Below are 25,374 nucleotides of genomic sequence, written 5' to 3'. Positions count from 1 at the left end.
ACTATCGAGTCGGTGTACAAGGTTGTCCTTTCTTGATGATAAAAAGAGGAGGTCTGCCACTTCCGGTGCTTCGCTAACGTTTCGTTCATCGTCATCGGTTTATTCCTCCCGCTTTTCTTTACTCTCGCGCGTATACTTACGTAAATAAACGTGTAGTATAGGTATATATATACACATACATAGAGTATATGGTCGCACTTATCGCGCGCAGAGCACAGCGACTACGCCGTCGGAGCGAGGGGGTCGCGGAACAGATAAGACACGTTATCTGTGGTGCGGGCCCTGGCTTCGACTGACAAACTTTACGGGAAAGCGTCTTGCCTTCTTTTTTCACCACGCTAATGCACTTTGCCATTTAGCTATATATATATACCACGTACGAATATTTTCCCTATTTAACGACTCGCCTATTGCACCGATTTGAAATTTTTGCTGCACCACTGTGTCATTCAGTTTTTTCTGCTATTTGCTTTCTAGAGAGAGAGAGAGAGAGAGAGAGATCTGGTTTGGTATCTGTTCGTAATTGAGGAATAAAGCTGTCGTTATAGGCAAACGCTTCGCTAGCCATGCAACTCTGGCATATACCTTCCAGCCGTCTCTTTCTATCCTGCATTATCTCGTAGCTCGTTGGCCCGCTCTCGGCTTTTTTTATCACTGTTCATCCGTTTCTGTACCGAAGTTATGTGGTTCGAGCGACACGACACAACGTCGGGGACTATCGTGAAACGTATGTGCATGTAGCCAATACAAGCGTGGCATATATCGTTGCAAGGAAAACGAATCGAATCTCCTCCCATTCACTGGCCAATATTCTTCATGAATCGTGAAAATACAAAGAGACGCGAGTTTCGTCGAACGCGCGACGAAAGATTCTGATACGTTTCTCGACGATATCTCTGAATAATAAATTGTCGATAAAGACACGCGTCTTTCGTCGCTTTATGTTTTTCTCACAATTACGTACTGTGTGATTTTCCTTTAGGAAAATTCGTAGCTTACGTGACGTTCTTCCGGGCGTTCCCCGAAAAATGTCTCCCTCGAGGATTTTTATGGTGCGGTGCAAGCTCGTACCTCTCAACTTTGTCTCTCTCTCTCTCTCTCTCTCTCTTCGTTCTTTCCTCTGCATCGTTTTAAAATTCTCCCCTCCAGTCCCACGTGTCCCCCCCCCCCTTGACTTCCTCCAGCAGAACACTCCCCTGCCCACTCGCACCTCACCTACCGTATTTCATACACACACACACACACACATACATACGAACGGGCCTGACTCTGACTAAGCCGAGGCGAGACCCCCACCACCTCCATCTCTGACTCTCAGGCACTGTCGCTCACATTCAGTCCTCCTCACTCCTCAGTCCACCAGAGTCAGCCGCAGCGCGAGAGTAACTCGACTCGGTTTAGTTTAGTCGGTTCGGCGACGCGCAGTGCAGCCAGTCGCGGTTTAACTCGCGCACCAACAACGACACGCGCATCGCGAAACACTCGAGTACGTGTTTGATCGCGCGTGTACCAAAGTCCGTAAACGGAAACCGTTTCTTGACAGGAGTACGCTGAAAACAAATCGAAAATCCAACGCTCTCTCTCTCTCACTCCCTCCCTGTTCCTTAAAAAGGTTTGCAAAAAAAAGGAAAGTTGTTGGATTTCCCGCGCAAAACGATAGTCGGGAAGGAGGTTCTTCGAGGAGTTTCATTGGTTAGGAGTTACGCGGGGCGACTATCGTTCATCCCTCTCTCTCTCTCTCTCTCTCTCTCTCTCTCCAAATTGCTCCGTCGACGCCAGACTGGCGTGAAATAGTAAATAGTAAAAGCGGCAGTGCTACCTATCGTTGCCGAGAAATTTAACGAGCGATTACACAGCGGGGCTGTAGGAGCAGGCTGCGTCTTTCGACAGCTACACTGCTCTCCGAAGCGACGGAGCAAAGTCCAACGACTAAGTGGTGAACAAACGTTAAATAAACGGTGTGCGCGGCGGAATGAGCGCTGAATGCACGCTGCGCTTGGTCATTGGCTGGCTAGCGGTGTGTCTTTCAGCTGATCCCTTTTGCAAGGTGGTAGCACCGTCTCTCCGCTCCTGCACTGACACCATCGACGCAACAACAACAACGACCACGACATACGCCTGCAGAGCGGTGCTGGATCATCTTCCTCGAGTAGACCGTGGATGCTGCTGGATCGTGTCGCGAACCTCCAATCAGCAATATAGAAGCCAAGCGCGATAACCCAGCCTAACCTGACGCCTTATCGTAAACATCATTCAAGCCTACGACATTTACGAGAGAAAGAGAGAGAGAGACTTGACTCTCGTGTGTATATGCACGATTTCGCTGGTCCACTCTTTTTTCGAGTGCCACGCCGATACACCAGACTTTTTACCGATACACCAACACACACACACACACACCATTCAACCGACAGCGTTGAATTTTACCGCGGCACTGCCACCATCCTGCGACGTCTGAGAAGGAAGGAAAAGTGGCGAGCGAGCGAACGCCATCAGTCCGGAAGTAGGGAGCTCGTAAATCAGGAGGGGACTGTCTATAATATCGTCCGAGTTGTGCATATGCTGTACCAGAGCATATATATATATATATATATATTTACACGGGTGAATAACAAGTACCAAAAGCACAGTAGAGGGGATAGCGTGGCCATCCGCATCTCGCTCGTTCCTAACGTCGACGCTGCGCGTATATACCCCCCCCCCCCCCCCCAACCGTTCCCCGCAGTACCGCGATGAAAATCCTCCGATATGATTTGCAAATGTAGCGCGGCCAAAGGCGCAAGACCACGTGGCTGCTGCTGTCGTCCCAATAAAATCTCCAGTGGTCCCGAGACAGGAAAAGGATGCACTGATATTCTTCGTACTGTGACTTGTGATCCGTGGTGCGAGTCGACGAATAGTGAAGATTTTTCAACCGGCGCCCAAAGTATTTAATCGCTGCTCAGGCATCGCGGTTCTTTCCATCGTACAGTGACACCGTGTGTGTGTGTGTGTGTGTGTGTGAGAGAGAGAGAGTGGTGGAGGCACCAGGCCGCACACAAGACTGGCGGAAAAGGAGGCGAGCCACGAACGAGTAAAGTCATTCCAACGCTTTTTGCACGAGTGATGTCGCGCTGGATGTTTCTTCTTGCTCACTGGACGACGGAGCGTCCTCATCCCAGCGTGTCGAGGCAGCCTTGAAACCGCCGAGTTTTTTGCCGAGCAGCCTCGACGGACGATGGACTGCACAGTCGGAAAAGACGCCGTTCGCCCTACTCGATTCCTCAGCGATCCTTCGGCCACGAAGATCTCGCCGATCTCGTCGATCACGCCTTTTCGTCCAGGTGCCTACACAGGGACACCGCACGATTATGCAGCTCAAGAAAGCTATGCTTAAGATATTCGATCAATGTGAGTAACTAGGATCCGTTCATCGATCATACTATCCGGCCTATTTCTTATTTTCATGCTTTTGTCTCGAAGCGAAGAAATTCCACATCTTCGATGATGAAACGATCCTTCGGAAATGTACAGTTCCATGAAGCTGGATGCTGTACAGGGTTCAGCTAGCCGCTCGTTACGCGCTATATTGTCGTCCGAGCAGCGCGGAGTTCCTCTTCTTTCGAATTTATCCCCCCCCCCCCCCTCCCCTCACACCTATTTCTACCAGACTTTCCCAAGGTTCGTTAGCTCTTTTTCCATTTCACACCGCAGCTGATCGGACAATGAGCCGATAAAAGTACCGCTGGTGCTTAACGTTAAACGTTCTCGTATAGAGTCGAGGTAAAGTTACTACGCCGAGAATAGAACCGCGCCTGCGATTGCTCTATACAAGCAACTTCCTGAACAACCACGATTGTTCAATGTTTTCACTGGGACGCGTCCAATTGCGTTTCTTCGAACAATCCAGGAAAACTCGCGCTGGAAGATTCGCCTCGAGAAATTTTCTCTCTCATCTGCATTCCAAGCTACTCTTCCAATTGGAGAAACTACCTGTCGAGCTCTATATATAATATATATATATATATATATACATACCAATGCTGCGTTCAAAAACATTTCCAAGATTCGAGCTGTTGACATGGGAACGAGGAATGGACGAATTTTGTCAGCGCGATTTCTTGATTTTTTACATGCTACCTTCGGTGCATAAGAATGAGGATCGATCTACGTATGTTGGGAGGAAGACGATGGATAACCGACTCCTGTAGTTTTTACCAAACGAGACTGCAATGTGGAATTTTTACCAGTATAATCGAGCTTATCTCCGGTAACTCGGTCTCTAATGACGAGTGGTAGGTTGTATATACCATAGGATACAATTAATATCCAATAACCTGTTTCTTGTCACTTCCTGTAAAACTGTCAAATATACCGTAGGGTGCGAGGAACACTTGGATATTATTCCTACTTCGATTGTCAGCCATTTAGAGCAAGACAGAGACTGGATAATGTAATCCTACGCACCTCGCTCTAGCAATATACATTGTATATATATATATATAAAATGGAAGAATTGATCGATTCGAAAGCAAGACCGATGAAGGATAGTTTAAAAAAGCAAAGTAGAGTAGCGAGCTTTTCCGTGAAATCTAGTCAGCACCGGGAGAGTAGCTCGTTCATTCGACAATTTCTATTCCCTCCGTGTCTATAGCAAATGACTGCTATAGCCACATGCAAATTATAGCTACGGTTGCAGCTGTCTCCATTTTATTATCGTACACGCGTTATTACCATATTATCTCTCTCGAAATGCGATTTATGTAAGAAAAAGCATCGGAAAGGCTACGAGCGAAGCATTGCGACATTTCGTATTATTTCAATTGAAATCAGAAGGGAGGAGGGAGTAGGAGCTCTATAATCTCGTACAGAGTGATAAGAGATTGAGAGTAAAGAAAAGCAAAGAGTCTTATCTACCGGTAGGAATAAAAGGAAATTGCAGCAGTGCGACGGAATTTCCGCGAGAATAACAGCCACTCGCAGCACACACCTGTATGTATCGCGAGAGATCGAAAGTTTTATCAGGTTATCGCACGTACGTACTGTAAGCTCGTTTAATCCGAAAAACGATGGCGTCGTGGTGGATCAGCCCTGTATATGTATATATATAGATATGACAAACGAATTACGATGAAAATTGTCTCCCCCCCCCCCCCCCCCTCAATAATAGATATATGTATATTAAGCATTTGTGTATCGGACGCGCACCAAAGAGTCCCTCGCATAAAGAAAGCTTTGCTCGTCCACGTAGGAACGAGTCTTCCTCCCCGGCGCGACTTATCAGAAACGTGCCCGCAATGTATATAGCGTTCTCGTACTAAATCGTCGTGCCCAAGTGGCTGTTTATCGAGAGTCGAGGAAAAAGATTTCCAAAAGGTCGCTCGCTCAGCGATGATTTTCTTCTTAAATATGCCCCCCCCCCCCCCCTCCCTCTCCAACATTATAGCACTTTTCCACACAACTAATAATGCCCATGCGTACAAAACTGAATATTTCCCGACCTAACAGAGCCAATGGCTATATATATATATATATATGTATATGTATTTCCTGCACCGTAATCTGTCGGTATTCGTATATATATAGTATATACCAAGAAAGTCTCTCGCCGTGTCGTGGCGTGGTGATGCACTCAATGACCAGTCCTAAGAATTTATCCTGAGAATCTGGCACGAAAATAAATATAGAGGAATTTCATATTGGCGTGAGCTGCTGCCGAGAGTGTTTAGCTGGTTAGCGATGGAGTGCAAAGTCATGCTCGACGCGCGTCAATTCCACACCGTGTTCCTCCACGCATCCAGGGAGCGCGCGTGGAAGAGGGAAAGAGAGACCAAGCCGAAGCGATGCTAAAGAAATAGGAAAAAGAGGCAACGAACGGTCGCTGAAAGAGCGCGCGGGAACGTCGCAACGACACGAGGGAGTTGCGCGTACGTACGTGGTACTTCGGGCCCCGAGAGAGGAAGAAGAGGACCTCGCATTGTGGCGGGCGCGAGCGACGCGCACAGGAGGAGATGCTTCGGCTTCCTGTACTCGCGCCGCTAGTTACAAGTTGCGTAAGAAATAGCGCCGGTTACCTTGGACAATGCAAATGCGCGTCGTTATTCGTTTAGAATGCCTGCTATCGTGACGACCAATCACGTGTGACCACGCGCGAATGCACGTTTTCAAGCGCGCTGTCCGTGCGCCGTGCGGCGCCTTTTAATCGCAATCTCACATGTCGACTATGTGCGCGCGCGCGCGCGCGCGCTTCTAAACGTCAATGGGAAAAATCCAAGATGCGTGCAGCAGTCTCGTTAACATTCTAGCGCATCGATCTTCGCTCACCCGCCCTCATGGATGTCGCCGAAAATTTAGTGCTTTTTTCAGTCGAGCATCGCGCTCTCTGTATAATCCTTTATTATTGTATAAGTGTCGCTCAACGGTCCGCGATTATTTTGTACAAATATCGCCAAAAATTCCGTGCTTCTTTCAAGCGAGCTTCGCGCTCTCTGTACAATCCTTCATTATTATATATATATATAGGTGTCGCTCAACGAACCACGGTTATTTTGTACAAATGTTGCCAAAAATTCCATGCTTCATTCAAGCGAGCTTCGCGCTCTCTGTACAATCCTTCATTATTATGTATATATATGTATAGGTGTAGCTCAACGAATTGCAACTATTTTGTACAAATGTTGCAAAAACTTTCATGCTTCATTCAAGCGGGCTCCGCGATCTCTGTACAATCCTTGATTATTGTGTAAGTGTCGTTCAATGAATCGCGATTATTTTATTCACACACACAAATGTCGCCCCAAAAGTTCAGTACTTCTTTCAAGCTTGCCTTGCGCTCTCTGTACAATCCTTGATTGTCGTGTATAAGTGTCGCTCAACGCGAACCACGATTATTTTGTACAAATATACTCCCCCTCCCATCTAGATCACCATTCACAATATTACCGATCGGCGAAAACATTCGTTCGGGAACGTGCGTGATCCCATCCGTGTGTTTATTTTTGTCGCCTCGCTCCACACTCGAGCAATTTTTCTCTCTCTCTAAACGAGCAAGACGATTATAGTCTTTCCCGAGGCATGTCCGACGATAGGTAAGAATCCGCGCTCAACGTCTCGTTTAAATTTAAACCCACTGACGTATAGGCGCGCGCTCTGCTAATCCCTCGCAACTTTTCGGAGATTACTTTCCGCTCTCCTTATATGAATTAACTCGTGTATTTTTAGTGCTATGAGTCGCAAACGCAAACGGAAAAGCAAACTCGCCCGGCTGTGGAATCACCATCGAGCCTTCGTGGATTACGTGGCTGAGCATAAGTGTGTATATATGTGTATGCGCGTCTCTAGAGAGTAACTAACCGTATGGGGCCCCCGGCTATATACCAACGCGACGCGCGACGCTCAACTACGCAACACCACGAGTGAGACCAGACCACGCGAGTTACCATTCAAGCACCCTCCGTTCATTCTTCTCCCTCAACTTTGTACTTTTCGATATCGACCATACTAGAGTCAACTTTTTTTTCAAATCTCAATCCTAGTATCTACTAGCTTCGGTTTTTATTAAATATCTTGAATAACACACAATATTAAAAAAATTAAACAAAGTCATTCACTTTTGTACTTACGTTCAATATTATTCGATAATATAAGCAATTTTCCACTTCATTTTTCATCTTGACGTTAATATTATGAAATTTTTGCATCCTATTTTATAGTATTTTTGGAGAAGTTGTTTCATTCGTTAAATCTCCCTTCAAAACTCGATTTTTTATGGTATTTATAGAGAAACATATAAAACATTAATCTTCTGTTGATTTAACGATCGAAAAACACATTTGGTACGATGTACCCGAGTTAATTATTATTGAAAAAATTTCAAGCGGCTAACTTGTTGGGTATTGGTATACAGGGTGTATCAGTAACAATGCATATAATTTTAATCGCATATTCTTGAGGATAAATTTTGTTGAAAGGCATGTACCATTACTTCCGTAAAAGCATCATTGCTGAGATAAGTCAATTTTAAACCGATAAATCTGGGCTTTGATACAACGGAAAAATTACATTACTGTCACTTTTGTTGACACTTTTTTTCGATAAACAAAAGAAGCTCATACTTATCACCGTTCTATGCCGCCAAACGCACATATGTGAAAATATACCCATTATTATTCTTATTTCCTGACGTCTTACCTGATCCTGGTGCTGTATGAAATTTATTTTCTGCCTATTGTAAAAAAGATCCTCAAAAGCGCCTGTTAAGCTGAAAATTCTAGATAACAATACATAAGGCGCTATTTGTTGATTAATTTTAAAGTCCTTTTATCTTATCGGCAATGAGCCTTATAAATTGCTATATCTAATAAGGTAGTCAAAAAAGAAATATTATATTAAAAAAGCAATTTTAAGAAAAATTTTTTCGCTGTTTAAAATTTTACTGTTCTCTTACTTAGAATATATTGCTACATTATTGAAAGAATCAAATGACTTGAAAATCAGTTTTCGAATAATGCCATAGTCTTATCTGGAAGTTTTTACCTAAGAGGAAAGCTCGAGGATCTCTTTGAAAATAAAGCCTTCTTCTATTTTTCGGAAAAAGACGAGCCAAAAAATTAAGAATAATTTTTTATTAACGCCATATATTATTCACAGTATTTGCACGCTCTTAGGTATGAACATGCTATTGTTAGTAATAGCCTTTTCTTTCATCTCTCTCTCTCTCTCTCTCTCTCTCTCTCTCTCTCTCTCTCTGTAAGAAATACTTTGAAAAGAACAATTCACGTCGAAAAGTCAAGTTTTAACGTTGCATGCCTAGTATTTCTTGCTTTACAAGGTATCACAGATGACAATAAAAACTTCTAGTCAATAATGTTCGAAATGCTCCGAAGATAGTTCTGTGGGAGATTCCAGTTGCTCCGTCCACTCCAATAATTCCTAATAAATTGAAGAATTCTAGGAAAAAAAATTTTTACATATTAGAGAATACAATTTCGTGTATTTTAACTGTTAGCAGTTACGATGTGAGCTTGTTCGTGGTATGGGGATAATTTATAAATGTGTGTAACAAATAAAATATCACGTGACGCTGCTGAGTCGACGTAGGAAATTTTAATGTACTGGCGTAGAATGTTGCAGTGGCATCAATGTGAAATTTTAATTCAAGTAAGGATTGCCAAGCAAATTCCTAAATTATTGTAAATAACAGGAAAATATATCATTAATTGAAGAGTTAAAATTCGCACCGTTACAACATTATATAGCGATGGACATATGTACAGCCGCGACTTTGACTGATTTTCCTACCAAGGTTAGAAATGGAGAGAATATATTGTGGCTAAAAGTTCTGGACCGTCAATTTTTCCGGGGCAAAATCGATGTAAGTCAAAGACATTTGCAGCAGCATCTTACTTGAGATGGAGTTCCGGTTTAAAAAAACACCTATGTTTAACCCGGCAATGGGCGCGCGGGGTGTTCAGAACACCCCAAAAATAGAAATCTATTGGTAACGTAGCGAAAAATTGGTGCAGTCACTTAAAAATATTAGCGTTTAATTAATACAAATAATGTAAAGAAATGCAATTGCTATTGTATACCAAAGGGAACTTCGCATAGATGATATTTATTGAAAAATAAATCTGTATTTGTAAATATTTTACGTCTAATAACGAAAAACAAATGGGGTGTCCGTGGCACCCCACGCGCCTATCTACGTAAAAAAAAAGCACGCGCCTATTGGCGGGTTAAAGGCTTTTTTTTTGTTCTCAAAGCCGAACAACTATTCTCTTAAAAAGCGGTAGGTCAATAGAACCATATTAGGGAAAGGTTAAGAAAAATAATTTTATGTGAGAAGCAACTATGATTTATAGCATGAGATTAGACATTATAAATAGTAAATTTATTAATCTTAGAAAATATATAGAACTAGTTCTGAACATATTACAGCACTGGAATTATTTGCAGTGCTATAGGAAAAAGTCCTATTGTTTATGAGATTTCTCTAGATGAGATGCCAACTGGATAGAGGAATTAAAAAGTCTTCTATAAAAATATAAAAATTAAGTTGATGAAGAAAAACAGTAATTGATGTATGAATCTCTAATAAAGTATTACATGGTTTCTCCTTTTCTTGTTATTTGTGGATATTTCATAATGAATTATTAAATTGTAAGGGAATTTTGTTGATTTAATGGATGATGATTCATTAGGGGGTTTATTGACCTTGAAAATAAAGAAAACGCGCGCGCGCGCGCGCGCGCGCGTAAGATCGATCACGCATAAGAGCTTTTGAATTTAATTATTTTGGAACATAAATATTTTAAATATGTATTAATTTTAATGTGACATTTTCCTCACGGGGTCAACAATGCATAATTTTTTATTCTTGCCAAAAATTCATCAATTTTTTCGATTATACATACTTTTTTCGTAAGACCGCAACCACCTCCAAATTGAAATATTTTATAATATATACTATGTACGAGTCATATCATGCATAAATATATGGTTTATGCAACTACATTCATAACAAATGTAGATAAAAACATTGTGCAATTTTTGCGAAAAGTATAAAATTGGAATTATTCGAGCCCTTTGGGAGTATAGAATTGCTAGTAGTAATTATAATATCGGTTAAAACTTAAAATACATATGTTCTAAATTTATTCAATGCAAATATTCAGCACGTGTGACCAACTTGATATTGTTTCATTTTTAGAGCAAAAGAAAACCCCTAGGGACCCTTATTATATATTTAAGGAGGGAGTCTATTGTAACAAAGCTTATTCTCAAACGCAGTTTTTCATGATTACAATTTATTTAGCTTTGCAAAAATTTTGATACGTATGAAATCATGTCTAAAAAAGAAAGAATTAGATTAAAAATTGTATAAGAATATGTGTATATACAGAGTGTATCACCAAAGGTGCACCAGAAGTCGAACATAAAAATTCATTTATCTCTGAAAAAATAAAAGAGATTAATTTGTTGTATATAACATTTTTGAAGCTCCTTTGCATTTGCAATTAAAAATGTGCTATACAAAAATTAATATCTCTTATCTTTACACAGATAAATGAATTTTTATGCTCGACTTCTGGTGCATCTTCGGTGATACACCCTGTATAGATAGAGCCGTGCAAATAGAGGAATCAGGAAAACAGCGGGAAATGTTCAGTCTTCAAAGAAAGTTTTAAAACATAAAATCTAAGAAAAGTAATTTTTAATGTCATGTATAAAGTAAATGGAATTCCAAAAGCAAAAAATAAAAATTCAAAAATATCGACGAGAAGAAAAGACAATGAGAGAATTCGTTCCTATTTTCTCTATAACTTTGTATGATAATAATAAGTTTTAAATTTCACAAGTTCATTTGCGTAGAAATTTTGTTATCTTTAATTTAAACTTTGGATTAAGTCAGATGAGAGAAAATTCGATGAGGCACGTTATCGTGTTAAGATTAGAAGTTGTGAACGACATTTATGATATTTCACAATAATTGAACGTTTAACAATTAAGATACATGTGCATGAATGGTTCAAAAGTGGTTTAAGGTGATAAAAATGCTAAAAAAATTCAGATGTATTATCGAGATTTTACGAACACAGAATTGGAATAAATATGACGATATAAGCATAAATAAAAGTACAAAAAACTGCAGATCCTACTTTCTTAATATGATGGTTCGATTGCCGCTAGCTTGAAAAAAGTGGTGTATATGGAAAACCACCTTGAGAATTTTCTGGCATACACCGTTTTGGGTTTTACCTGCTTGGGGGGCTGCTCGTAACTATACATATACATATATACAGAGTATTTAACGTAAGACGCCCCAGAGCATAAATAGAAAATGATGCGTACTTTTTTAATCATAAGAGATATTCAATTTTTATGTAGGACCTTTACGAAACCTCTTGTTATTTGCTTTCAAAAAGGTCATATGAAAAAATGGAATATCTCTTATAGTTAAAGAGATACGCATTATTTTGTATCCATGCTCTGGGGCGTCTTACGTAAAACATACCAAAAACACCCTATATATTAGATTTTGTTTTTAATAGAATTCACAGGTATGCACGATTGTCATAAAGGAGCACTGTCATTCTCACTAATAAATGCTCAAACTTAAACTTTTTCTATAAGTTTTTAAAATCACAGTTGCTTTTGACTGTGACGCTATCAAACACTGCTCAACTCCCTAACGTCATGCGCACATCAAACATTAAAAAACAACACAATGGCTACATCAAAACATTAAAGATGCCTATCTGAGTTATTCAGTCTTTTTCTAACATATAGGTATATAAATATTAGGATCGAATTTAATGTTATATTTTTGAAAATGTACTGGCCATGTGTGAAGGTTTTCAAACAAAACAAAAACCAAAGAAAAAATAGATTTTTCAATTTAGCTCGAGCAGACTCTTCGTTCCCTTAAAACATATCCGACTACAATACTACCCAGTATGTCCTCATGAAACTAAATATATATTAAAAAATCTTCGGAACACCGCCTCTAAATCAAAAGCCCTCCTTTCATACGCTCTCAAAGCAGATCGAGTTTCCTTCTCTTTATTGCGTAACAAGAACAACAGCAACAGAAGCAATTATTCATCCTAAATAATCTACAAGCAACACGAACGACAATCCTCAAATGTTGAACGAAATAGCGAAAGAAAACAACAATGTCTTTTTCCTCTCATCCATTTTCCAAAGCTGCAGCCTCGAAGAGAGTCCAATGGTGCATCAGACTCTTTGAAATAGCTGGATCATAAATTCGCAGTTATCGCCAATATATATGTGTACATATATTTCACCTTCAACTTAACATATTTCAAGGTTCTACGTGCATAACGATCAATTGTTACATCGAGTTTCTCGACACTCGCATGCATGCATGCATGTGTTTGAGAAAAAAACGGCTGGGGACCTCGCCGGCTGTCTCGAAGCAATCAATGATTTCCAGCGATGACTCGTCAAAATTAATTGGGTTAGTAAACCAGAGTGACGTTCCCTGTCTGGCTGCTTGCCTGGCGAGTGGCTCGAATCGGCCATTTTACTGCACGAGTGAAATCTTTGTCCCGCTCGAACGAAAAGTCCCGCGTGGAAAAGATGAAGAACATCGTGTCTCGTATCATACATAGATTTTAGTGGAAGAGCGAGGATCGTGGTTGGGTTTCGATGGACGACGCTCCAAAGTCAATCGATAATTAAACTGGACTTTGACGCAGGCGGTTATGGCCAAAGCCGCTACGCCTGCTGCTGCCTGCCTGCCAGTTACATATATCGCTCGAGCAAGATTTACACGGCAGCTGATAGCCTAATGTTCTTCCGAAAGAAGCCCACGCGGCTTTCCTCATTTGCATAAGTAATTTTGCGCCGGACCGATTCCTATCTCATCTCGAGTTACGTCAAGATTTATGCCGTTTTCGACGATGACGACAATAAGACGACGAATGGACGTTGCCAACGGAAATATCGCTAATCCGCAGATTGCTCTACGCCCCACGCCCGACATTTCACACCGTGGAAGCTGCTGGCATCTTTTCTACGCTAAGCTCTCCTCTTTCCCTTGTCTGCTCAGTCAACGACACTTTTTCGTCTCTCTCTCTCTCTCTCTCGTATAAAAAGGGCCAATTATCCAACAGCCCGCAACCGAGGTGCAACAACACACGAACCAACAGGAAACCGTTAACTGCGAATTTGGTCATCTTCTTGTAAAACTAATTTACACTTTATTTTATCATCCGACTTGATTCGCTCTCTGTAGCAGCGACTACCCACGCAACTTTGCTTCTTTGCATAATTTCTCGGATCGCCCCTGCTTTCCTGCAGTTCACCTTTCTTCAATCCAACACTTTTCGCGTCGTCGCATTCGTTCTTTTTTAGTCCAGTCAGCTGCAGTCAATGATAATAGGTTGTACGTTTTTTCTACATCATTGAATAGGCTTATTAAGGGGGTATCCTGCTTTGGAAGGCCTAAAAAACCGTTTTCTAGGGAATTTTTTTAAGATAGAAAAAAATAACCAACTCCAGCGAACTTTCAGGAATATTTTAGTATATAATTGAATATTATAAAAAAAATTTTTTAAGGAAAAATATCAAAATGCAGCCGATTATTAGACACATTTGTTGGGCAATCCGTAATCCGAGTCTTCTATTGGCGGGAGTGATAGAGCTCTTAATTTTGATCTGAAACAGAAAGCCAAAAAAATATTTCATTTTCATACATGTATTTTCTATTTGAACAAAGAAAATTCCGAAAAAATTGTGAAATTTGAAATTTTTTCCGAATTTGAAGCAAAAAGTGCTCTTTACGAGAAAAAAATCTCTTCAATGTGCTGAAAAAGTCTTTTAGAAATTTATTTCCAAAAACCTTTTTGGTTCATATAGAAGAGTAGATAAAACTGAAGCTAACAAACTTCGGATCGTTACGATAGCTTATTTATTTTTTTTGCAAACACGCCCGCCAGTTTAGAAAAAGTGGAAAAACGAAAACTCGAGAAAAAGCGCTTTGAAGTTTATGAACTGGAAAAATGTTAATTTTCGACTACTTACGGCAATAATTCGCTAATCAGCTATTCCTGCGCCATACAATAGACCTTCAGCTTCCTCATGGAACTCATTTTGTTGAAGTTGTTCAAGTCTACAAGCCGTACGAGCTTCCTTTACTGGAAAGAGACGAACGTCGTCTTTCTCGTTCAATCCGTTGTATGTCGACATTATTCGCAAACATTTTACATTGCTGGCCAATTTTCAAATTGAGTAATTGCATGGTATGCAGAACTGCTGAATATCCTTCATTGAACATTCCTGCAGCCATATACGCAGCAATTTCTACGATTTTTTTACCAGAATTGAGATGTTTCGGAATTATGCGCCAGACAGTGGAGTTGAACGATTCGTTCGAATTTTGCGTGTGTCCACCTAAGCATCGCGTCATGAGATCGTCATTCGAAAGTTCTTCGTAGATTGGACGAATATGTTCCTCCACTTTTTCGTCAATCAATCGAGCAGAATGTTTGAAGGATGCAAGACGATGACGAGGGGAGGAGCGCGCGCGTTTCAGTCTGACCGAGCACTGGCACTTGCTCGATGCCCCGCTGCGTTTAGTGCTGTATCTTCGGAAATACTTCGAATCCGACTCTATAACTTCGGATATATGTTCTTATACATATAAGGAATAGACTTAAGCAATAAAAAAAAATTCGATTTTTTGAACGTGTTCTAAAGCAGGATACCCCCTTAATCAAATTGATGACAAATTAATGTGTGATAAAATTTTATATTGTGGTATATCGAGTGTATAAACTTGAAAAAAGTCTGATTAGCGTGATTTACTCTATTTGTATTTCAGCCATTCAGGTGACGTGGTTAAAACGCTATGATCAAGAAACTAGATCATTTGGACCTCGTCAATATTATATATTGAAGATAGATAGGAGAAGGTTATAATAAACAAGGGACTCGATAATTTCGTCAGATTTCATCATTTTTCATGATGTTAATAAATGTTAACTTAACCGTTCAATGAAATGGATTTTAATTATAATCTGCTTGAAGCATGTTCCATTAGATATTCACTTGATGATACGTCTAATCGATTTTTTTCATTTATTCATTCGCAATGCATAATTTATTCAAATATTTAATAATATTTATAAAGGTTAACGCGAAATACTTAAGGCATTTAAACTCACTTTACAAAATTTCAAGGACTTCTTTTACACCTTACTTAAAAATTAAATACTACTGTAATAAAATGAAAGTAATAAGGAAAATAAATTTATAAGCAATTTTTCTAAAAACTAAAGAAATTCTTTTAATGGCTGTAATTTTCAAACAAGTTCGTATCCAGTCCCAAAACACGAAATTTCATATAAACATTAAATTACTCTTCCCAAATCAACATCTTCAAATTAATTTTGTATAGTGTACACGAAACAAATTTGTTACTAAAAATTACAATATACTTTTAACAATCAAGATACATATCGTCAAGTGTTTGACTATTTAATGGATTATAATTCAATGTTAATATGAAAGAATAACAAAATTAATTGATATTCGCTCTGCCAAATCTAATTACAGTTCGGTAAATAGTCAAACAATTGACGATATGTTTCATGATTGCTAAAACTGCAATGTAAAGCTTGCTGAAAAATTCTTTGCGACATGTGGTAGTGTAATATCTTAGAGTGCCCTAGGCGAGATGCATACAATATGCTGGTCTACAAGAATACTGCAGCATACGAAATAAGGGAAGAAATTGTACGTATATAACCAGTAAATGGTTTACTCTATTCAGGCAGGTTAATTAATGTTTGGAACATTGACGATGAATACGAGAGTCTACATCATATAGAAAATAGTCAAACATTGGCAATAACCGTAAAGCTACACATACATAGGTCATAATTTTTTCTTCAAATTCTTTACCTCCTTTTCATCACTCGTTCACTTGGTCATAACGCGCAGGCGACTAAACCTAATTATATTTATAATACACCAGTCAGAAATTTAAGAAAATCATATAAAATCTTCGTGAGAGAAGAGCGATGGACGCAGCTATATTATGACGATGGATGAACAACGACAAAGATTAATTGGTTTCAGATTCTCGCATCCACTTTCATGCAAATCCTATCTCTTACCCGTATGTTATAAGAGTCCGCGAACGCTATTTCTTCGTAAACGCTGTTAACTGCATTAAAACCTAGTGGTAACTGCATTATTCTCCAAGTTTATTTAACTAAATAAATACTTTAAGAAATGAAGTTTATTTTCTTGTTGATCTCTTGTTGTTTCGGTCATTCTGTTAAACTTAACAAATCTTAACTGTACGTCCTTCTATAATACAACAATATCTTACCTACTTAAAGCTGTCGCGTTGATGGAATTACAGTTTCAAAGAGTAGCGACCTGCAACCTAGCGTTACTCGAAGATACTCCAAGGCAAACGCGCGCCAACATTAATGCTATTTCTATCGCTAATTTATTTTTGCAATTATAAGGATTATTATTCGTATACCATCGCGCAGAATTCAAGAGGACTGTATTTCAAAGGCATTTGTCAGGAGCCCGCGTGACACACGTATGTCAGAGAATATTAATGGGAAATTTGGCCGGATGTTCCGGCAATATGTCATTGTTCATTCGACGAGACTCGATGACGATGGGGATATAATGATGCTACTGCCAACACGCACCATTCTTTTTTCCTTTGCTTTTTTATATACGGTTACGTTTCACGTAATCCTTTTCGCAATAAATAATTCAGTTTTATAAATGTGAACTCCAAACGTTTAATAATTAATAACTTGGAACGAAAGAACAACACAAATGACGCTTTTACAATATTTCTGATTTGCTCGGATTTAGAGATACTTCAAAACACGTCTTATCCGTGTTATCGCAACTCTATCTACTTTTATACACTCTAACGATACTCATCTCACAACAAAACATACCTTGATAACACTTACTATATCTATCTTTCCAGTATATTCCAGTTCCTTTCAAACACCAAAACAAATGTAATTATTAACACACTCGTGTATCTATATCTGCGCCTAATATCCTAATTTCCGAAGCTGTTCCGAATAAGAATATTTTTAACCTTGTACCAGAATCTTGTAATTTTTTAAAAAGAAGGTATTTAGAAGCTAATTAAAACAGGGCTACAACTTGTACCATAATCATTACGCAATGATATTTGAACATTTTCATCAGAATTCATCATTCTACATGTCTTCCATGACTGGACTTATTACGTAAAGATAATCAGTGTACAAGTAAAGCGGAAAAATAAAAGTTTACATTAACGTGTTGTGTTTTAGTTGTTAACCGTTTGAATCCCAAGGGATAACAAAGAAACATTGTCGGAAAATCCTGAACGGCGCGACCGCGCTTTCTCTAAATGAGTACGAAAAAACCCAAGGAGCGCGACAACACTTCCTTCTTTTTATGTCGATAAATCCCAAGCGGCGTGGCGCGGGCACTATAGCGCTTCTTACACTTTTGTCGGTATTAGGATTTTTCGACACAGAATCTGAAGAGTGCGATCGTGCTGCTTGGAATTCAAATGGTTATACGTAAGGAATACGTATAAATTCTTGAAAGGTTATGCGAGAAGCTCCATTTCTCGTTCAAGGCCAGCGTGTGAGAAACAGTCGTTTTACGCACCCTTCTCAAAGCTGTACGTGCCTAAGTGCCTAAAACGACTGCTATATACGTACGTACGCTTAGCCCTGCTTGACGAGTCAAGCTTTTTACCATAGCGTTTCAACAGGTAATAAATGCAACATGTGCGAGATGTTTTTTTTGTCTCGTGTGACTGATCATACACCCGCTCTTGCAACGAACTTTTCACTTGTTAAAAAACACATGTCTCTCGTATTAGTTGCATAATATACTACTCGTAAATCTGGAGACACGGTAGTGTCTCGACAGCAAGTATATGTGCTTATATGTATGTATATATATATATATATATACATACTGTGTCGAGGCACTGTCATATACATTTAAAACAAATTCGCCCGCCCTCACCTTCAAATCATTTTCAATTCGGTTCTTTATTTAAGGTTAATTAATTAATTTAGAAAAAAGTAAATGCCTATGTATTCTAGATATTTATTAATCTTTAAAGTGCTGCTTTCATTTATTCATTACTTACGTTCTATTTTTAAAAATGCGCAAAAACGTACCAAAGTTTGGGTTCGGATTTCGGATAAGTTGTAACTATCACATTTTTTGGAGGTCCTTTTAGTATCTTTACTACGGAGGAATGGGTGCAATGTATAATTTGCAAATAGTGTGCACGTATGGGGCATTTGAGTAAACAAAATTTTTAATTCCTCGCATTAATTTTAATTTTAATGAGAACTATTTTTTGTTCAATCGGTCTTTTCATTAATTAAATCATTTACGTTTTATTTTCCTATAGATTATTTAATAGTATTAAAGTTAATATCTTTTTCCTATAATTAATAAAAGAATTATTAAACAAAACGAGATTTCTATAAAGACTAGTGTCTTCATTGTAATATCGTCAATCATTTGTTATACAAAGAGGTCCAGATACAGAAAAAACTGTAGCACCTGAATAGTTTTGAAAAAACATTTCTTTTCGTAAAATCAATGAAGTTTTTGAATGATTTGTTTGTGTGCTGTATGCACGAATAATTGTGTTTTAAGAAAAAAGCTAAAATCAAGAAATAATAAAAAACATTTAAAATCTTATACGTTTCTGCAAAAGTTATTACAACTTGCTCCTTAGTCCCCTACAGGCTACAGGACAATGTTCAATCCAGCTAAGGAGGAGATTGTTATATTTGCTGTCTTTCTAAAAAAAATGTAATACTGCGTTTCTATCTACACAGGAAAGCACGTGCTATGCTCCCAAAATTATTGTAACATCCCTTTCTCTTTCATCTTGAATAATCATATGTAATAACTCGTTTTGACTAAACAGAAACTTTACGCATGTTCTTTGTACACACACACACACACACAACGGAAATTTCCATACGGTCCTTACTCCGTAATTAGGTTGCTCTTTTTTCTATCTTATTATTCCGGGCAATATAGTTTTAACAAAATTAGGTCTGGCGTCTCGTCTCTGCTTCAAACGCAATACGGATCAAATTATTATAGTTCATGCCACGCGAGGTATACCACTTTGATCCGAACTTCGCTTGAACCTGCAAAGATGAGACACAGAGCCGTGGTCATCGAACGGCTAAGTTAGTTATTTGAAAAAATATTCTGTATTTTTCGTGCATTTCAGAGGTTCCAAAAGGGAGGGGGGCATTACACTTTTACCCATCATGAATTTATTAAAATACAATCATACAGCGAATATAAGTGTAAGAAGCAATATGCAATAAACTCTTGTATTAATTAAGGAAACATCATTCGGACATCTTTGACGAATTGGGTTCATTTGATTTCGAGTTAAACTCGTTGAATTTTTCTTAATGATGGTAAACATCGTCAATTTACCAAATTTCTTTAAAAATATATATAAAACATAATTATTTATAATTTAATGAATTTTCTTCAAATATACGGCAACGTACCATTTAAAGATACTTTTAGACGAATAATCTCGTTCCTTCGAAAGAAATTCGAATTGCTTAATATATTGGAAAAGTTTTTCTTGAATAAGATGTTTCACGGCCATGTATCCGCTTGAAGGAAATTTCTTCAATTGCGTCTGAAAACCCGATTAATTCGTTGGTATAAGTTTAATAAAGAAATAGGAGAGCCAAGGGGCTGGATGTAACAGGGGTAATTTGTAACATTCTCATTGCGCAAAGCTATATGAAAACTTTGATCAAATTTTTCACTATGAATATTTCTAATATAACTATTCCTACTACGTAAACATAATCAGTGCTTAATCTAAATGGAAAAATAAGAGATACGGTAGTATGCTTAAATTTAGTTAGTAAATGGAAACAAATATTTTTCGTAAATCTTGATTTAAGGTAAATTAGTTAATTCCAACATAAAAAATAAATATCTCTTTATTCTGACTGTTTTAAGATTTGAAATGCTGTGTTATTTTGTTATCTAGTCGCATTATATTTTTCTTCATAAGGAAAAACGTTCAAAATTGTAGGTTGGGTTAAATTCTATAGGTAAATTGTAGCTGCAGTCTTGGTTTGCGAATATGTTTATAGCAAATGTAATGAAGAAGAATGGGTGTAATGCGTAATTTGCTAAGAGTGGACACGTATAAAGTGTGTGAGTGGAAAAAAATGTACGTTTGTGTCTATGTTAATAGTAATTTAATCAACTTTATGATTAATTGAATAATCTTCCTCTTATTTTACCATAAATATTTATTAGTACTTAAGTAAACATTTTTTTCATCTATTAATGAAGGGAAGATAAACAAAAAGATTTTTACATGTTGTCGTTTTCAATATATAATGCTTGCAAATCATTTGCTACAACTTACCCCAAATAAGGAGCAAATTGTAACAATCGACTAATTTTGAAAAAATAAATTTTTTGCTAAGATCAACAAAGATTCTAAACAATTTCCTTCTGTATTTCATGAACGAATAATTGATCTTTAAGAGAAGCTAGCTACCACTAAGAAATTACAATAAAATTTAAAATTATGCAAATTATTCCAAAAATTGTTACAAATTGCTCCAAGCACACTTCCTTACGTTTAATCGAGCGAATTTCACAGAGTCTTTGAACTTTCACAAAAGAACCACGCTGTTAAGGAATCATTGTGCGCGTTACTATTATTATTATTATTCAAATTCACGAAGAAAGCGAGAAGACTGTAAATCCGAAGGTCACGCGTATAGAATCTCGGTGATGCGTCACTGGTGCGTAAGAAAATTTTCTGAAAGCTCGATAACTTTGATCGCAGATGTGTGAGAGTAGGTTGTAACTTTTGGAGATGAGGAGAGAGAGGGGGGGGGGGGGGGGGAGAGAGTGGCAGTGATTATGATCGCGAATCGCCGGCAGCAGCTGCTCAGCTGGCTACCGTGCGACGAGTATAGGTATAGCAGGTAGGAAAAAGAGGCTTTGACGCGCACAGTAGCTGCATGCTCTCGGATGGAACGAAAGAGAAACGGAAAAAGATGGCCAGAGAATTGGCCGCCGCGAGGCGAGAATGGCGAGATTGGCAGCGAAGAGAGGATGGTGGGAGGGAGGAATCGAGTGGGGTTATGCTGGGTTTAGGATGAAGAGGGGGGGGGGGGGAGGGTGGTGAGACGAGTAGCGAAGAGGAGAGAGAGAGATAAAGCGAGTTGGCATGCTTGTTCGTAAAACAGAAGGAGAATAACATTGACCGAGAGTGGAGAGGAGGGGGAAGCGATAATAAAAGCGACGTCGATGGAAAAGGGTAGACGGTAAAGTTTTCGGAGAGAGTCGAGTGTATAATGAAAGAGAGGGAAGAAACGGAGATACAGTAGCATTGAACTTGACACGTTCGAGAAGTTGCTTACGCCTGTTACGCGGAATAAGGAAAAGGTTCTTGAACAGCTTGATGAAGAGCAAGGAGGGGGGAGTGAGATGGAACGAGCGAGTGGCCAGTACTCGATCGAAAATTCGGGAATCGAGCAGGTTTCGGCAGTTATTTCATCCGATCGAGCCACATGTTGGTTGAACAGGCCTCCTATAACGACCAGTCAATCCTCGAATTCTCGACAAACTATGAATCCTTCTTTCCTCCGTCGTTCCTATAGCTTTACCCACTTGAATCCTTAATATCAACAACTAATATTACCACAGGTGTCCTCGAAGAAATAAGTCTGGCAAAAGTTGAAGACTTCTCTTCACGGCTATAGATTTAGGCTTCTTCTGTGCAATCCTTTAAAAACTAAATGGGACAAAGTTGGAGGAATAGTATACGATTATATATTATGGTAGAATTTTGTATTTTTATGCTGTTATTGAAATTTAAAGTGTGAGTGTGACTGTCGTTAAGAGGACAACGTAACGTTCCTTTCCTTCGTCCTTTTCGTCGTTTCAGTCACACTCGTACGATAAATAGCTACTCTGATGGTATGTTTATTGTATACCTACTGTCGAACTCTCTGTCAAGGATGCTGATACTGGCACGTGCTGACTTTCATGCGAGGAGTGTTGCTTTTCAAACAAACTCGTTTAACATTTTCGACAAATTTATCTCTTACGAATCATCTTAGATTCTACTTAATAGTCTTCGCTAAGTTTTTATTGGATGTGAGGTCTATAAAAGTCATTGCTTGGAAAAAGAATGAAGCACTAAAATGTGCTTCCTATGCAACCTAACTATGTTCAGCAAACCTATGTCCTCACAACTATTAATATCTTTTTTACTCGAAGCAGCTTATACAAATATATATACGATGACAAGTGATTTTAAGTTTACGGTAGAAGAGGGTACTTTAGAAATATTTTCAATCCATATATCTTCCTTTAAAGTTTTCTCGGTATTCTGGAAAAAAGAGTGTTGCAGTTGAAATAAGCTGAATTGAATAGTGATTCCTCGTATGCTCCACTATGTATATATACGAGTACTATCCTATATTTCGTGTTTGGGATTTATTCGACAATTGGACAATGTATTTACCAGAGCTATACATTCATTGTTATCAAAGGTCCTGTAGAGTTGGTATGATTTATTTGTACAGAGAGTAAAATCGACAGTCCCCTGCAGATTTATGGATATTAATTGAAGAGGAAAGCAATTGAATTCTTCATGGTGAAACGTCTGCGTATTGAATCGAATTGAAATTGTGCAAACGTATACAAGCTCGATTGCATAGCGAGACAATGTCAGTTTTCAAATGGAATATGAGAATCAAGGTCCATTATCTCATATACATAGCTAATGGGGCAAAAGCAAACGCGACGAGTCTGAGAAGTATCGATGTCTCTCGCATATTGTGCGTATCTATAGGACGTTAGAGACAGGCATAAAATGACAGATTTATTATGTTTCGCATCCAAGTACAGTTAGAGGCATTAGCGCGATAAAGAGGGGGGGAGGAAGAGCTGCTTATTTGCGTATGCTTCATCATGATGCCATTTTATCTTGCCAGAAGTGAAACATGTAAAACATGCAGATGTTATATAGTTATCCTCGGAAAGTCTAAACGTCCGACAGATTTATTTTGGCTGTTCATTCTCGTTAATTTAATCAATAATGAGTCATTGCACGTGAATATCCCATAAGTATCTATATACATACTTTCCTCAATGACATTCCAACTCCTAACGACGAGGATTGTCCTTCTGCGATTGCAATGATGAGAGAAGAAGAAAAGAATCATGAATTTACACTTAAGCGAATTGTTGGAAAAGTCTAGTGCAGAAGTGGCCAAACTGCCATTTGATGTTTATATTCAAGTGGGAGCAAACCGCGTTAAGAGATTGTTTGTTTGGATAAATATCGTATAGAGTGGTAGTGCATCTTTGTTGTTCCGCGGGAATGGAAAGCACTGCACGGTACGGGGGCAAAGCGGTCTGACGGGCTGCAGTCAGGTAAGGAGGCAAGTAAGTAAGCAAGCAAAGGAAAGCAAAGCAATGCAGAGGTAGAGGCAGGCAAGCAAGCAAGCAGGCAGGCAGGCAGAAAGACTCGTGTGTGCTCTTACTGTTGCCTGTTGGGACAGATAGGTCAGCTTGGCGCCACCAGGCCGAGGCGAGCGAAGGCCGCTCGGTTGCACATGCACATGCACGCTTGCCACTAACGACACGAGCAAAATTCACCTATGCACACACTCTCACTGCCTCGACGAGCTGCCACCGTGCTGGTATATAGCTGCACCGCGCGGCGCCGGCGAATTGCGCGAGGAATGCGCGTGCGCGTGCACGTGCACGCGTGCTACTCATAATCCTCCTTTCATCCATCAAATTTTCCATTCTTTTCGCCAGCACGATTCCCAAGCACTCGCCTTGCGATCCTCGCGCAGCGTAAGCAAAGCTAATTTTCCTTGCCAACCTGGTCGAATGGACGTTTCATTTTTCAGCTCGAGTCATCAGTGAGTTACGGTCGGATATATCGCAGGATGAGTTTGCTGGATGCAGCTTGTCCATTCTTCGGAAAATTCCTTCCGAGAAGCATTTTTGACACGTGTGTGTCGGCATTATTCATCGAATGCCTTCGTATATGGGTGTATATATAGCTATATAGGAAAACTTTACAAGTCTCTGGCGAAGAACGATTTAATCAGTATGCACTTTACACGATGCACGCACCGCTTGATTTTATTTTGGATATACGCTGTCGTCACTAGCGAATTGGATATTTTGGACGTGCCAAAATACGTGTTGCGAGTACGTGGGTGGTGCAGTCTGCTGCTGTTGCTTTACAATGTGATTCTCGTGATTGCAGGCTAACGGAACATTTTGAAATATGCTTCTGTAAGCTATGTACATCGGTAACAATATCGGCTCAAAGGAAAATCACCGATGCGCAAGTGTGTGTGTGTGTGGAAATTACGTAATTTTTAAATAGCACCGATGCGCGAGCATTGCTTCGCTGTCGTTAATGAATTGCACCGAGTGAAAACCGCCAGAGATGATAAATGCCGTAGTAAATGCGATTACGTTTATTAATTTCGTGTAGCTGCAAAGCGTTGAGAATTATTAACGAATATGGGATTTGAGAGAGTGTAACGTGACTGAAAGAGGCATTAATTATAAATAAGCCGAATCATCGTCATTTGTTACGATTAAGGATCCAGCATGTAGTATAATGGCAGGAGGAGGACGAGAAGACGCTCGGAGAATACCATGAGAAATAAAAGCAAGAGAAAAATACTTCTGAAAGCACGTCAGTCTCATCAAGAGAGTCTGATTATTTGATATAGTGGTCATTAAAGAAGAAGGAGCGTAAAAAAAACTATCGATATATACCAGACGATTGCAGGGTACGCATGTCAT

General features: G+C 39.2%; 1 protein-coding gene across 1 annotated transcript in view; it reads left to right on the top strand.

The window, feature by feature from the left end:
- Positions 1 to 1,356: 1,356 nt before the first annotated feature.
- The window catches only part of Pde11 (Phosphodiesterase 11), a 70,327-nt gene continuing 46,309 nt past the window's right edge, over positions 1,357 to 25,374 (top strand). The window contains exon 1 of the mRNA XM_066743730.1: positions 1,357 to 3,390. Within this exon, the coding sequence (XP_066599827.1) occupies positions 3,351 to 3,390 (40 nt within the window). The 5' untranslated portion in view covers positions 1,357 to 3,350. The remainder of the gene's footprint in view (positions 3,391 to 25,374) is intronic.

This window comes from Prorops nasuta, unplaced genomic scaffold, assembly GCF_024137725.1.
Source record: "Prorops nasuta isolate Cenicafe-Biocafe unplaced genomic scaffold, Cenicafe_Pnas_1.2 PNAS00002, whole genome shotgun sequence".
Lineage (NCBI taxonomy): Eukaryota > Metazoa > Arthropoda > Insecta > Hymenoptera > Bethylidae > Prorops > Prorops nasuta.
The sequence above is the reverse complement of the archived record's forward strand: the minus strand, read 5'-3'. Positions and strand labels throughout refer to the sequence as shown.